The sequence below is a fragment of the Bombus flavifrons genome, chromosome 11 (assembly GCF_040668555.2).
Source record: "Bombus flavifrons isolate JBK064 chromosome 11, iyBomFlav1_principal, whole genome shotgun sequence".
In the NCBI taxonomy this organism is placed as follows: Eukaryota; Metazoa; Arthropoda; class Insecta; order Hymenoptera; family Apidae; genus Bombus; species Bombus flavifrons.
The window spans coordinates 548,745-563,923 of NC_138452.1; the positions used below are offsets into that span (position 1 = coordinate 548,745).

The window sequence follows — 15,179 nt, forward strand, 5'->3', positions numbered from 1 at the left end:
ACTTTAGTCGAATAAAAATTGTAGGTGTTAAAAATATCTATCAAATGAGATGTCAAATGTTAAAATTGGTTAATTCGTTGAGCCATAAATAAATAAAAACCATCCATAGTCGCACTATTTTTAATTGTCAATTATTCATGAAAAATTGAGAATGCAAAGTTAAAAATTTATGAGAATGTATTCGCGTTCACGAAGATACCAAAAAAGGAGGGCGCAGGTCTCGAAAGTCAATAGGAAGGGCGAAGAGCAATTGAGATCCCTTCGAAGGCACAAATTTACACTTGAATAATACAAATGTTTGATTCAAACGTTTTAAATGGTTTTCCTTTATAGAATGGTCTGTTGGTATAGAGATATAAATACATATTAAGTATATCTAATATTTGTAAACGTTTATTGTATTGTTTATTTTCCTTGTTTTTTGTTAATAAATTATTATATTCTGAAATTTTGTACTATTTTTAACCCTGCTTTATATGTGTCATCGTCCAAAAATATAGTAAACAATTAATTTCTCTTAGACAACTTACAATTAGTTTTATTAATGCGCGATTTTGTCATTCTCATATTTACCTATTTTGAACAGAAAGGTAGATATGAACTTCTTCGTAGAACCGTACAATTAAAGAGGTTCTCATAGCGTAGAACTCAATAGGTTTTCAACTACGCTGGTGTGCGACCAAATAAAGCTGATCTCTAGGTTTAAGCTTAAATACACAGTTCTTGTATATGTTAAATTACGACCAAACAGAGCAGATCCCTAATTTTATAGGTTCCTGTGTGTGCTAATTTTAGTTAAATTCAACACCTGACCGCATGGTGCAGCACTTGTACTGTAAAATAACTAGAACTACGGGCGTGAGCACTCTCATTTTCTCTCTGTTAGTAATGTAATTATATCTCTTATATTGGCTGCACTGACATTTCGACTTTTCATGCCAGTGTATATATCAGACAATTCAGTGAAACTTAACTTACATTGAAGTTCTACTATGTGTTGTTTATAAGTAAAACATTAGTGTATTTTGTATTTAAATAAGTGAAGAACATATATAAAAGTCAGAAATGGATTTTCAAAATCGTCCAGGAGGCAAAACTGGCGGTGGAGGTGTCGCGTCCTGGTCAGAAAGTAACCGAGATAGAAGAGAACGTTTACGACAACTTGCGTTGGAGACTATTGACCTCAACAAGGATCCATATTTTATGAAAAATCATTTAGGTTCTTATGAATGTAAATTATGTTTAACTCTTCACAATAATGAGGGCAGTTATTTGGCCCATACACAAGGTAAAAAGCATCAAGCTAACCTAGCTAGAAGAGCTGCTAAAGAAGCAAAGGAAGCTCCTCAAACACTTGCTCCTGAAAAACCTCGAGTAGAACCAAAAAAATTTGTAAAGATTGGAAGACCAGGTTATAGAGTAACTAAACAAAGAGATCCAGAATCAGGACAACAAAGTTTATTATTCCAAGTTGACTATCCAGAAGTTGCAGATAATGTTATTCCAAGGCATAGGTTTATGTCAGCATATGAACAGAGAGTTGAACCACCAGATCGTAAATGGCAATATTTATTGTTTGCTGCTGAGCCTTATGAAACTATAGCTTTCAAGGTAAATTTACTTTAAAATATAAAGATAAATAATTTTGCAGTTAAAAATATAATTTTACAATATTTTAGGTACCTAGTAGAGAAGTCGAAAAGGCAGAAGGCAAATTTTGGACACATTGGAACAAAGATACAAAACAGTTCTTTTTACAATTTGCATTTAAAAACGAAAAGCCTTCTGTTGGTAAAGTGCCACCACCTCCAGTTCCTTTAATACGACCTGGTTTAGGACCACCTATGGTACCAGTACCACCACCACCAAGACCACCTATATTTAATCCAGTACCACCACCACCAGCACTTTTAGCCACTGGCATGCAAATACCTCCACCACCACCTCATTTAGCATAATTTTTTATTCAGATACAACAATGCGGAAAAAGGTTATAAATCAATATCGAAATGTACATTCTACAAAAATAAAAATGTTTTTTGTACATAAAAGAAATGTGAAGAGGCATTGTTATACCGTATTTTTCTTTGTCCTTTGCTATTATAATTTTGTATACTTATTACTAATAAAATTAATATCCTGATACTCAAAAATTATAAACAATTTGAAAATTTCACTCTTACTATTAACACGTTGACTGGCACGACACCCGTATTCAGGTGCCAGCAAAGTTTCTGGTCGGGCCGCGTAACCCATATTCGGGTATCGCTCATTTGACTACTTACGAAGGATCCTCGTAGGTATTTGAAAAGATATTCCATAATAATAAAACTGTTGAATTGTTATAAAAGTAATACGAAAATGGTTTATTAAAAAAATTATTTAGAATGTAAAACTAAGAAATAAGTTTCCAATTTTTCTTTTCGACGTTGTAACGAATTAGGGTAGAGATTTTAAGTTATACCGTACGTTGCTCGGTCAAGGTTCAAACTGATTTTGTAGAAAGTGGAGAGATCAAAAACAAATGCGAAGGAATGGAAACAAAAGAAGCGAGAGATCATTCTTGAGACCACCACTTGAGCGACTTGCATTACTAAAATATCGATGGGTGACGGAGAGACTGACAGAGATTCCTTAGAAAATACGCGTGGTAGTCAACGTGTTAAAGAATATATACAATACTGATAAATAAGAAAAAATATAACAGTATCACAGCTTTTTCTTTTTTCTCTGTTATTGTTAACATTTATTAAGAATATAAACGTATTAGAATGTACAGAAGACTTGTTGATGAACGTTTCGGTTCCTGAAATATAAAAGAAGTTTTACTAATTTATTTATGAAAAAATACAAAATATTATGAAGTTAGGTTGGTGTAATCAGTTACATAGAACAATCCACATGGTTTTAAGTGTTGTACGCACTTTTCCGACCGCCCGTTCGTATTATCATCATTAAATGCTTTAATCTTTTACAATTTAATCATATTTATAAATGTTTTATTATAAAATATGTACCAGTATGCTTAGGCAGACAGAACACAAACTCCTCCAACTGCCTTAATTTTGTCTTCTGCCAGTTTACTGAAAAATTTGGCTTTAACAATAACTGGTTGTTTAGGAAGTCGTCCTTTGCCCAGAAGTTTGTAATATCCCTATAAAATTGAATATAGAACAAAAATGTAATTACAGTATAGTATTTTGAAGTTAGTTTTCTCAGTAATTCTCTCGCGACTTACACTTACCGCTTTAACCAAATCAATTACTGGAACTTTGTTTTCTGAATCCTTATACTTAAGTCTGGTTTGTTCAGAAACTAATGTCCATAGTTTATCCAAATTTAAGGTGGGGCACCATTTTGTATTCCGCCTTAAATGATAATTTCGCATACCAAGCTGTGAATTAAAATAAAAATTTATTGATGTTTTCCTTCTACTGGTACAGATTTGATATTTATGCAGCTCATCAGAATACTACATACATTCAAAGTAATTCAGATCGCCGGTGAATAATAAAGTTATCATCATTGAATATTTAACCCTTTGCATACGAGAGGTGACTCTCGGTCACTACTTACATTTTGTGACAACTCGAGCGGTGACTCTTGGTCACCATTCAGTTTGACGCAATACGCAGATGTTTATTTTCTTTGAAAATCGAAGTGTTATAAGATATAAAACCTTCCGAAGCATAAAATGATACATCTTCATATAGTGATACGATTTTCTTCGATTCAAGAAATTGACAAGACCTGACCTTCCGGTATCAACAAGAATACTGTTGCATTTTTATACAATGTTGTTGGAGAAAATTCCTGGTGCTCAGAGACATCATATGTTCACAGACAGATATTATACAAGTTATATCTTGTTGGAAGAATTATGGAAACTGAAATGTCAATTTGCCAGGACAATCCTAACAAATAGAAGGATTTTGCCAAATCTTATAAAAAAAACCAAAATTTTGTAACAAGTTTACTATAACATACCCGAAAAGCAACACCTTAGTTTCAGTATGTAAAGACAAGAGGATCGTGACATGTTCAACCAATTGGTATAATGCAGGATTGACTTATGTAAAAAGAATTATACGAGGTGGTGTTGAAGTTAAGATGAAAAAACCCAATGCTATAATAAACTACATAATATATATGGGTAGCATTGATTGTGTCGACCAATATGCCTCAACATACTATTTCTTAGGGAAATCCTTGAAATGGTGACAAAAACTATTTTGTTGGAGCCTAGAAATAGATATAAATGGAAAACTACATATCATTCTAACACGAAATAGAAAGGATTGTAGGGTCTGCTCTCAATAAAATAAATCCAGCAATAGACACTAGACAATATATTATTGCAATACGTGTCCTGACAAGCCAGGGATGCATCTTGGCAATTGCTTTATAAAATATCATACTAAAAACAGCAGTACAGACTAATATTTAAGAAATTTTCATCTTTGAGACGTAAAAATACATAAAAATAAAAACATAGAAGTTTTATACATTAATTTATATGTGTAATCATTCTAAGTTAGAGGTAAGCAATTCACCAAACATGCCATGAAATGTCTTGAATTGCTGATTTGCCCAAGCAAAAAAGGCCTCGAGTGCAAAGGGTTAATATAGTTGATTTTTTGTAAAAATATGAAATGTATTTACCTTTCCAAAGTAACCAGGATGGTACTTATCAAAGTTGATACGATGATGGTGCAAACCACCAGCATTACCACGTCCACCAGGATGTTTCCTGTGTTTACCTAGAATGAAGTATTGCTTCATTTAGTTCAATTTTGTATAATTTTCAATTATTCTTATACTCATTAATTTTATAACTAATAAACTATATAAAATCATACCTATACGTCCATGGCCATGGCTCACGTGACCACGGAGCTTCCTTGTCTTCTTTTTATGCGTTGACTATCAAAAAAAAAAAAAAGAAAATAAATAAATTATACAATAAAATTCATATAATCACATTGCGTGTTGTCACAAAGGTTATGTTAGAATAATAACGTAAACTCGCAATGTTAACAATATTTACAATCAGTATTTAATAAATCATCTTAAGAAAAAAAATAACAATTCTACAAAAATATTTAATAAGCTTTTAGTGAAATTGTAATCTTTATCATTTTATTTGATGAAAGATGTTTTCAAGAACTGCAGATTACAAATAAATAATTTCAGAACTGCTAACTTACCATCCTGTTCGCGATGTAAAGAACGAAGAACGTTTGCTCTTTACTGAAACTATTAACATTTGCCCAGATGGCGCATGTGTACCTTGACTACCATATGATCATAAAATAACTATTAAAAATATAATAAAAATTACTATCATTATAATTTGTATCTAGAGAACAAAATTTGGCTTTTATTAAGTTAAACTGTTTATTCTAAGTGCGATAAATGACGTATTTTATAGCATTTGGTAGCATAAATGCTAATTTGAACAGATGTTCAGATTTTCATGTAAACTACATTTTATGTTTTTTATATTATTTTTTATTTAAATATATTAATACTGCGCTCGTAAGAACAAGATATTTTATAAAATAAAAATTGAAATAATAATATAAAGATATCTTCTTTATTAATAGTTATTTTCTTAGCCACAAGTTACACATACGAAGTCGGCTTTAATTTTCATATAATGTACATCTTGAAAAATTCTAGTGATATCTGGTTAAGGTTAAGTTACTCACATAGCTGCAGACCGGATTAAAAGGATAGGTAGAGGTTTGCAGATTTCGTATAATTTATGTGTAATCATTCCGAAATTACTTATAATTAAAAGTGAAATTTAATCTGTTCATAAAAAGAATTTTATTAGTGAAACAATACAAATACCGTTAAAAAACTGAACATACGCAAGGAAAATTTTAAAAGTAGATCAAGATGCAAGAATCTCAACCGAAAAAAGGCAAGAAAGGTAAGAAAATAGTAATGTGATTGGTATACATGTGTAATTGAATAAAAATAAAATGACAGTACTTTGAATATATATGTACGCTTATGTTTTAAGTGTATAATATATTTTTCTTATGTGACGACTGTCGTCTGCTTTCATTTAACCTCAATTTAACCGCTTTTCTGTTACATACGGATAGGATAATAATATGTTTCCACTTCTTTCACAATGTTTGTAATTTGGTAAACAAAAGTTCAGCTTGCCTGTCTCTTTATGCACTCACGAGAAGTTCTATATTTTTAATAATTTATGAAAATAATCATAATATGTTGGTATTTCGTAACTTGAAAATGATATTAGATAACATGATTTTTTATTTCTGAAATATATTTCATCTTGATTAATGTAGATCACTGTATGAATAAAATATTATATGAATCAAACATTCAAAAAATGTATTGATTGCCAATAACTGTATAAGGTGAAAGTTACTCAGTTGCAAACTAGATAGTGAAAGTTGCAGGTATCTTGAACACCATATTCTGTTGCTAATTCATTATTTTTTTTATATTTATGTAATTAAATTAAATGGCAAAATAAAAATTCCTTTTATAACATTTTGGTTTATTGCGCATTATATATCACCATATAATATGCATATTTAAAATATAATAATTTAATCAGTTTATACAAGTACTTAGATCATATGACACATTGGATGAATAATTGACTCAAAATGTATTTATGTAATCCACATCTATGATTAGCTAGAAGAAAGCGCAATGATAGTGATGAAGATATCGAAAAAGTTTTGGCTGAATTGGAATTGGAATATTCTGGACAAAAGAAAGAAGTTAAAGATGAGCCAGTTGAACAGAAACCTGAAGATGAAGATAAAAAGAAGAAAGGAAAAAAGGATAAGAAGAAGGAAAAAGGTGATGTCATTGATATTAAAGAAGAGTTAAAGGTTAGTGAATACCTTGAAGTAAATGATATTGATGATGAAATGGAAGTTGGTACCGTAAAAACTGCTGCACAGAAGAAGAAAGAAAAGAAAGAAAGAGAAAAGCAGAAGAAACTTGCACAGAAAAAAGCTGTATGTGATTCAAGTTGTTATATTTATAATATTGATATATATATTATTTGTATTAAATATCATGAGTTATTACATTTAAATTAATTGATAATAGGAAATAATTAAGAAGGGAGAAAATGAAGAAGAAAAGGCTGCATCTACAACAGAAAAACAAGGCAAAAAAGAGCTAGAAGTAAAGGTTCCAGAAACAAAAACAGCAGAATTGAAGGAGCCCAATGAAGCATATATTTCTGCACCTGGTGAAGGTGACGAGGGAAAGAAGAAAAAAAAGAAAGGTGGAAAAGAGGAAACCAAGGAAAAAGGTAACAAAAAGTTTTATTGCTCTTTTTTAAGTAGCAAATTAATGCAAGTTACATTTGCTAGGATATAACATTAATTTGTGTCTACATTTAGTATAATTAGATATGTGCAATAGGCAAAGGTCCTGGGAAGAAGACTATTGCTGCAATGCAGGAAGCCTTAAAGAAATTGAAAGAGGAAGAAGAGAGGTTGAAACGAGAACAAGAAGAAAAGTTACGGCAAGAAGAATTACGGGAACAAGCTCGATTAGAACAACTCAGACTTGAACAGGAACGGAAAGAAAGGAAAAAACTTAAAGAAAAGCAGAGAAAAGAAAGATTGAAGGCAGAAGGGAAACTTTTGACTACAAAACAAAAACAAGATAGGGCCAGAGCACAAGCTATGCTCAATGCACTTAAAGCTCAAGGTTTAGATTTACCAGGTGTAGGGGAGAAGAAACCTCCTAGACCAGGTGTTTATAATACTTCATTATAAAGCATAATATATGAGAATGTAAGAATGAATTAAGATGTATAAAAACATCGTTTCTCAGGAACTCGTGTAAGGCCGAACAAGGTAAAACAGCAAGTAAGTGCCGATGAAAAAGATGATGAAAAAGTAGAAGAAAATGTGGCAGAAGCAAATAGAGTTGAATTAGAAATCGTGGATCAGCAACCAAAGGAGTTTGAAGAAAAGGAAGATGATGTCAAAGATTCATGGGATGCTGAAACTACTGAAGATGAACAGGATGAAGGTATTAGAAATGTATTTATTAGTACTGTATATACGTTCCCAAATATATTTAATGAAACTATTTTTAATAAAAGATAATTTCATAGATAAATTAGACGATGTGCCAAAAACTCCTGAAAAGCTTAAGGCAACGATACTTTTACTCGAGAAAGAAAAGCGGTCACAAATTGTAGAAGCTGGAAAGGAATCTTCAGAAAGTGAATCAGAGAGCGAGAGCGGTAGTGAATCAGAGACAGAAGAAAGCGAAGATGATAGTGGTGTAGAAGATAAAGTATCAGATGCAGCAAGGAAAAAGGAACGAGTTAGAGAACGAATACAACTCCGAAGGATAGAAGCGGATAAGAAAAAATCGGTAGATAATCTCAGAGCTGCCGTAGTGTGCGTTCTAGGTCATGTTGATACTGGCAAAACAAAAATTCTCGATAAGTTGAGGAGAACAAATGTACAAGACGGTGAAGCGGGCGGTATAACTCAACAAATTGGTGCCACAAATGTACCTATCGATGCTATTCGAGAATCAACGAAACACGTGAAAGGAGTAAGTTATCTTTTATAACTGTTTTATGCACTACTACTTATTGTGTATTACTTGAACAGATTGATAAAAGATAATAATTGTTTCCAGTTTGATGAAAATAAATTTAAAATACCTGGACTTTTGATAATAGACACTCCTGGACACGAATCTTTTAGTAATTTAAGAAACCGAGGATCTTCTCTATGTGATATAGCGATATTAGTCGTAGATATTATGCATGGTTTAGAACCACAAACTATCGAAAGTATTAATTTACTTAAAACGAAGAAATGTCCTTTCATTGTAGCTTTAAATAAAATTGACAGGTATAGAATTTAAAATTAAATGTTTATTATTAATTGTTAATATTACGTTAATTAAATGCTAGCAATGTAATAATAACATAATTTCTGTAGATTATATGATTGGCAAACTATGAATCGGAAAGATGTTCAAGATATTGTAAAAAGTCAAGCTATTAATACACAACGTGAGTTTGAAAAACGTTCGAAGGATGTTATTGTGCAATTTGCGGAACAAGGCCTGAATGCTGCGTTATTTTATGAAAATCCAGATCCTAGAAGTTATGTTTCCCTTGTACCTACTAGTGCTATTACGGGTAAATCGATACATTACATTGTTTGTTTTCAGTAATATAAAGTTTTTAAATGTTTTGATGCAAAATAAAGTCATTACTTTTTGTACAGGCGAGGGTATGGGCAATCTACTATCGTTAATAGTAGATGCCTGCCAAGGTCCACTAGCTAAGAGGCTCATGTATAGCGAAGAGCTTCAAGCCACTGTTTTAGAAGTGAAAGCATTACCAGGCCTTGGAACAACAATAGATTGTATTCTAGTCAATGGAATATTGAGAGAAGGTGAAACAATGATAGTAGCAGGTACCGATGGTCCAATAGTAACTCAAATACGCTCACTTCTTATGCCACAACCGTTGAAAGAATTAAGAGTCAAAGTAAGTATACGAAGTCTCGTTTACAATTAACTGTATTAATAATACTCATCTGTTGTGTTTTTAGTACAAAAGTAATTCTATGTATAAAAATTTGATAACAATATCTTTTTTATTTAATGAATTGCAGAATGCGTATATCGAACATCGTGAGGTTAAAGCAGCGCAAGGAGTAAAAATTGCTGCAAAGGATTTAGAAAAAGCGATTGCTGGTAAGCAGCGACTTATTAAATCGTCATCATAGCATTGATATATTAGTAATGTTAATATTACAGAAGAAATAAATCAAAATTTTATGTTTTGTAAATAGGATTGAATCTCCAAGTGGCTCACAAACCAGATGAAGTGGATGTCCTGAAAGAAGAAATCGCGAAAGAGTTGACAAGTGCTCTTGGTAATATTCGACTCGTGGAACGTGGTGTTTACGTGCAAGCATCGACATTAGGAGCCCTCGAAGCGTTGTTGGACTTCCTTAAAAGTAGCAAGATACCGGTAAGTTTTATTTATATGATACATGTAATATATCTATTACTTATACAATATAAGTTTGCTTATTTTATCATATACTATTAAGCATCGTTAACGACAAATAGCGAAATGCATAAATAAACGACGTAATATATAAACAAACAAATTAAACCGTATTAGAAAAGTTCGAATGTAATTTCTTAAAAAACTGGAAATTTCTAACACGTTAGAAGTTTGTTTTTGTAGTTATAATGGTGCATTTGTTTATATTCGTTTAATAAATTTCCGTTAATTTCTTCGTTCAACGAGAGAATTAGAAAACAGCATTGGAAGTGTAAAAACAAAAGCAAACTGTGTGATTAGTAGAAAAATCGATGGTAAAGCGGGTAGATAGACTGAAAGCAAATGAATGGGAGGGAAAAAGATGTGTGAAGGGAGGAATGAGATAGAAAGGGAGAGAGAAAGAGAGAGAACAGCAGCAACGAACCACTTCCTTCTTAACAGTTTAGCAGGATACGACTCATTGGTCGCATACGGTGCTTGTAGTTGTGATCCATCGTGCTATCAGCCGTGTTGTGCATCCGTGAGCACGCCTTATAGGTTTCAGCAGGGTGTCTTGTATATTCCGCGATTTTCCATCATGTATGATGCCCTCATCATCATAAAATTAACGATAATACATCAACAAAAATATTCCACTTAGAAGCAAAATTTTGATTTATTAATATTACGCGTTTTATATCCTTCTTCTAAAACTATATAGCACGCATGCTTATTACAACTTAACGAGATCGATGTTCGTTAAAAAAAGCCTCTTATGATTCTCGATAGATAGGAAAGGTTTCCAGAAAAGTTATTGATGTAGACCAATATATATTGTTTGACACGCCAGTGTGTCGTAGCTCAAGTTGACGGCATTATCATTGCCTTGATGATTTGGCATTGTTCGTTCGTTCGTTTGTATAGTAGCTCAGCAGCAGTGCATCAACGTTCGCACGATAAAGAAAAAAAAGTATGCATGGCTATGATGGTTTGGTTCGAGGTAACCAAACGAAACGGCCGAAACGGCCTTAAGCCTGTCCTTCCTCGGATTATGAATGGGCTGCCCCCACCGTATCGTACGATCACGTGTCCCGTGACGTCACGTTTTATCGCAGGCATACGCGACACACGCATGCAGCCAGTCGTAAGTACGGTCCGTCACTCTACGGGCAATGCGGGTATGCTTTTACATATGGCACGCAGGAGGGAGTAGACAGTAGAGCGGCGAATGGAGACCAGCCGTGTACAGCCTTCTCTCTCTCTTTTCTTCTCACCTTTTTTCTCCTGTTCGCTCTTTCTTCTTCCTCTAGTTCTATCTTTATCCGTCCTACCCTTCTCTTTCGTTTTACGAGAGACTCTCTTTCTCAACGAGAAGGAGAAATCGTGGGGTTGGCGCGCTATACTCACTGGCAGTATATAGAGATTCTCTGAGAAGGCTCCTCTTCTGCCAACACACAGAGACACGGACGCGTGTGGGCTGGAAAAAAGAATACGTGACCAACGTACAGGAAACTGCCCACACTCGGAGCAAAAGCACCGTGGGTGGATGGATCGACGAACGGGCGGACGTACGACTCGAATCGTAGCCCTGTGTGTCAGTTTATAAGGCGTATGTTGCGCTAAAGATGAGACACGAATATCACGTACCATCAAGAGAATGCTCTATCGATATCAATATTCGCCTCTTCTTCTTCTTCTTCCTTTTTCCATTGGCACGTGGGTAGATATATCAAAGATCGATATTTCGATCACGTCCGATGAATGGAATATGCGATCGAATCGCAACCTTCTTCGTCTATGGAGCTATTATTCGAGATTCGTTTTGAATTACTTTTCGATCCTTTTATCGGGTGATTTATGTATAGTAAATTCGAGGTCGAGCAACGAAATTCACCGTTTGTCATGAATGAATCGAACGTTTGCTTACATCGAATTTAATCCAGTTTTGTCGATATTGCAAACAGGATCCAAACGAAATGCTTAATATTTACGAAGTCGCTTCGCTTCGACTTCGAACGCATACGTGCACATATCCGCCCGATTATGATGGCGTTGGCGAATTGACGATTCTTGCCGAGTACCTTTCTGTCCTCGTCCTGTTTAGACGAGCAGGATCGAAATAAATAGTTTAACCGGAACACGCGCTATTCTTCTTGGAACGAGTCAAAGGTACGCGCATCGATTAATAATTATCCACCTGGTTCGTAATATAGGCACGTAGAAATTAACGTTTTAGTCCTCGAACGAAAAGAATCTTTCAAAAAGGAAAACATTGCACCTAGTTTCAGAGTTACTACATTTTTTATCATCTTTAAGGAGTTTAAAAAGTTGATCGAAACCTTTCCAAGGTAGATCCATTGCGTAATTGAACTAATGCTAGTAGTAAAATCCTACGATTCAACTCACAAGTTACGAGTATTAATAAATTCCCTTGCGTAACAGGAACAGGTTTGTTAGTAAGAAACAAGTTGATTGATTGTCTTAGTTGATGTAAAATTTTTAAATTGCAGAAACTTTGTATACTAGAAGTCTATAATCTAGAACTTGTCATTTGTCAATTCACTAATATTATTAAATATTTTGTTTGTAAATTATTGTGCAAGAAGGTCAAAATATTAGGGCCAGTAAATCTCGAGTTTGCTAAATTGTCACAATGATTTTTCAAAGTCGAAAAGTTCAAAATGGGCGTGGGATGCAGGTAACTAAAAGTAGATCGCGTGAATTTTTCGCTTGTTGGAGTCTGGGTGGCATAGTTGGTTCCGTTGCTCGGCGGAACTCGTGACGAGCGGACGAACGGACGGAGGTGCAGTTCGCTCCTCTTCTGCAGCAGGAAAAGATGGCTCGTTTCCTCGCATTGTTTTTAACCGTGGTATATAAGCAGCTATACCGGGACATGGGAGCGGATATGCGGAGTGCGGACACGCGAGTGCACGCTCTGTCGGCCGTGTGCCGGCATCCTACGATGTACGAGTTTTCACGACGAGAGAAGCCGCTCAAAGATTACCGGCCTCTGAAAAGAAGAGAAATAAACGACGTTGACCGGTAATCTCGGAATCTTAACGGAAACTGATTAATGATAGCGTTTAGTTGTTTTCTGTCAACGTGCCGGTACTATGCTGTATTTCAATGCACTGTGCTGTTCGCTTTCCCCCTTTTTCTTCTTCATTCTTTTCCTCTACGTCCCTTTTCTTTCTTTCCTATCACTAAATATTTAAAATCTGATGAGAATTGCAAGAAATTGTTACATTTTGAATTCGACGAATGAATAGCTCGTTGCTTTGCAATGTGGGCGGCTCTCCTAGCGTTTCGTATTCGTAGAATTTTACAGTCGACTAATTCGTTTCCTTTTTCGGTATAGAGTTTGTAAAACAAGAAGCGACGAAGCGAACGAGTGTCGTCGAACTATCCAGCAATCGATGACAGCAACGACAGTTAGGGAACAAGTCGAAAAAGATGCGAAAGAAAAATGGAGATTGCAGGTCTGTGATACAAAACAATGTCGATTAGCAGCTAGTCGTTCCTCCTGTTTCTTCTACTTTGTTACATGCGGTAGATGTTTATCAAATTTCGTTTGCACCGCTTAACACGATTTAATTATACGAAAGTGGAAAATTATTTGATGCTATTTATATGTACCGGCTAGCAAACACCGTGTCGAAACAGCAATTATTCGCGCGCCGTTTTCTACGGCACGAATCTACGCGGCGATCAATTTTTTTTCTCTCGAGAGACACACCGTAGACCGGTGAAGCCACGAACATAGGCAGAGGAAAGAGCGCAATTTAAACCGAGGCGTAAGTTTAATAAATTAGAGTTTCCTTGTTCGGGAAACGTTCCACGGTTATGACAAGAGGTTGAAGAGGATCCATGCCCTGGCGGCCGGTTTTTAATGCCGGAAGCGTCCCTCTTTCTCCTTCAGGCCCCTCTGTTTCTCTCTCTTCTTCTCGACTTGCTCTCGACTTCCTCCCGCTTGTACCAGCATTTCTTTCGCTGGCAACATCTGTCGTCCGTCTTTTCTCTGTTAACTCTGTCTCTTTCCCTCCACTTTCTCTTTCCCCTTTTCCCTACCTTCTTCTCCCTTTTATTCACCGCCTTTCCCCCCTTTTTGTTCTTTTCTATTTCCCTCTTTCACCTTTTCTCCTTCAACTTCTTTCCACGATAGCATCTGTTCCACTCGAACGAGTCTATTGCCAAATTTGGGGCTATTTGCGAATTCCAACGAGTTTGATGTTCCCTCGTATTTTTTCCTCTATGTCTGTTCAATATTTCCTTCGGGACAACGTCGATTCGATTAAAGCTCGTTGCTCGTGAAATTCCAACGTGTTTGCTTTGAACGGAGATTCCAGTTTTACGTTAGAATTGTAAGAATCTCGTGGACAGGAAATACTCGTTTTTCATTGATATTTTCTGTTTAATATTTTTTCCACATATATTTCCGTATTTTAAACAAGCAATCTCAAAAATACCCCACGTTTCAAGGAACTATTTGAAACACGACGATTATTATTGTTACATAGCTTGTGGAGAACGCAACATATTCCTTTGAACTTATTCGAATTTCAATGTGTGTAATTCTTCCATCTTTCACGCACTATTTTTGGCCTACCTGCTTTCTTTTTCTCGTTTCCATTCTTTTTTTGACACGCACGAAATAAACACGGATATTCGACGCGTCATTAATTGCATTCCTGACTAGCGATGCTCTCTGATTCTCCCTTACCACCTCCCACGCTACATCTCTTTTCGTTTCTCTCTCTTTTTCATTCATTCGGTTGCTACTCGCGGCTCGGTCCTTTTACCTTATTCCACCGGATGGTATCACAATTCACCGTTCATCAATGAAACATGACTAGCTCTTGGTGTTTCGGTGAGTAGGCTTATTTATCGTGCGGTAGTGCCTTCTAATTGGCTCGCGTTTTTCTTTCCTTTTTCCTCCCGTTCATCGCCGTCGGTTGATTCATTACGTAAAGGTCATGGATTTCACCAAGTTTGCACCGCTGCTGCCAAGTTTAAAGGATCATTCATAACGATTCCCCTTGTCTTTGATTTTCCATTAAAGATACTATTTTCTTTTATTTTAAACACAGAAAACACAACTTTTATGTTTCTTACATATAAAAATCTAATTTTCGTTATT

General features: G+C 34.9%; 3 protein-coding genes across 6 annotated transcripts in view; 2 read left to right on the plus strand and 1 right to left on the minus strand.

Annotated features, from left to right (window-relative positions):
- The first annotated feature begins 908 nt into the window (after positions 1–908).
- Positions 909–2,055, plus strand: Sf3a2 (splicing factor 3A subunit 2). The gene is made up of 2 exons (XM_069124129.1): positions 909–1,611; positions 1,680–2,055. Exons 1-2 carry the CDS (start codon positions 1,066–1,068, stop codon positions 1,956–1,958), a joined length of 825 nt encoding a protein of 274 aa, XP_068980230.1. The 5' UTR covers positions 909–1,065; the 3' UTR covers positions 1,959–2,055.
- A 661-nt stretch (positions 2,056–2,716) lies between these two features.
- On the minus strand, positions 2,717–5,284 carry RpL27A (ribosomal protein L27A). 2 transcript variants are annotated; one of them, XM_069124130.1, is made up of 6 exons: positions 5,208–5,282; positions 4,860–4,923; positions 4,663–4,760; positions 3,245–3,394; positions 3,018–3,154; positions 2,717–2,806 (listed from the first exon to the last, which is right to left on the minus strand). In XM_069124130.1, the coding sequence occupies exons 1-5, from the start codon at positions 5,208–5,210 to the stop codon at positions 3,026–3,028; spliced, it is 444 nt and encodes a 147-aa protein (XP_068980231.1). In that variant the 5' UTR covers positions 5,211–5,282; the 3' UTR covers positions 2,717–2,806; positions 3,018–3,025. The 2 variants fall into 2 exon arrangements, with proteins under 2 accessions (XP_068980231.1, XP_068980232.1); XM_069124131.1 differs by lacking the exon at positions 2,717–2,806 and having other exon boundaries at positions 3,014–3,154; positions 5,208–5,284.
- Positions 5,285–5,606: 322 nt separating this feature from the next.
- eIF5B (eukaryotic translation initiation factor 5B) overlaps positions 5,607–15,179 on the plus strand; it is a 31,820-nt gene continuing 22,247 nt past the window's right edge. Inside the window, exons 1-11 of one of the 3 annotated variants that reach the window (XM_069124126.1) lie at positions 5,607–5,938; positions 6,685–7,013; positions 7,108–7,315; positions 7,429–7,764; positions 7,846–8,046; positions 8,120–8,583; positions 8,671–8,888; positions 8,979–9,181; positions 9,270–9,535; positions 9,663–9,744; positions 9,843–10,024. In XM_069124126.1, the coding sequence (XP_068980227.1) occupies positions 5,905–5,938; positions 6,685–7,013; positions 7,108–7,315; positions 7,429–7,764; positions 7,846–8,046; positions 8,120–8,583; positions 8,671–8,888; positions 8,979–9,181; positions 9,270–9,535; positions 9,663–9,744; positions 9,843–10,024 (2,523 nt within the window). In that variant the 5' untranslated portion in view covers positions 5,607–5,904. Of the gene's footprint in view, positions 5,939–6,684; positions 7,014–7,107; positions 7,316–7,406; positions 7,765–7,845; positions 8,047–8,119; positions 8,584–8,670; positions 8,889–8,978; positions 9,182–9,269; positions 9,536–9,662; positions 9,745–9,842; positions 10,025–15,179 lie in introns of those variants that run through there. The other 2 variants (XM_069124127.1, XM_069124128.1) reach the window with 2 other exon arrangements.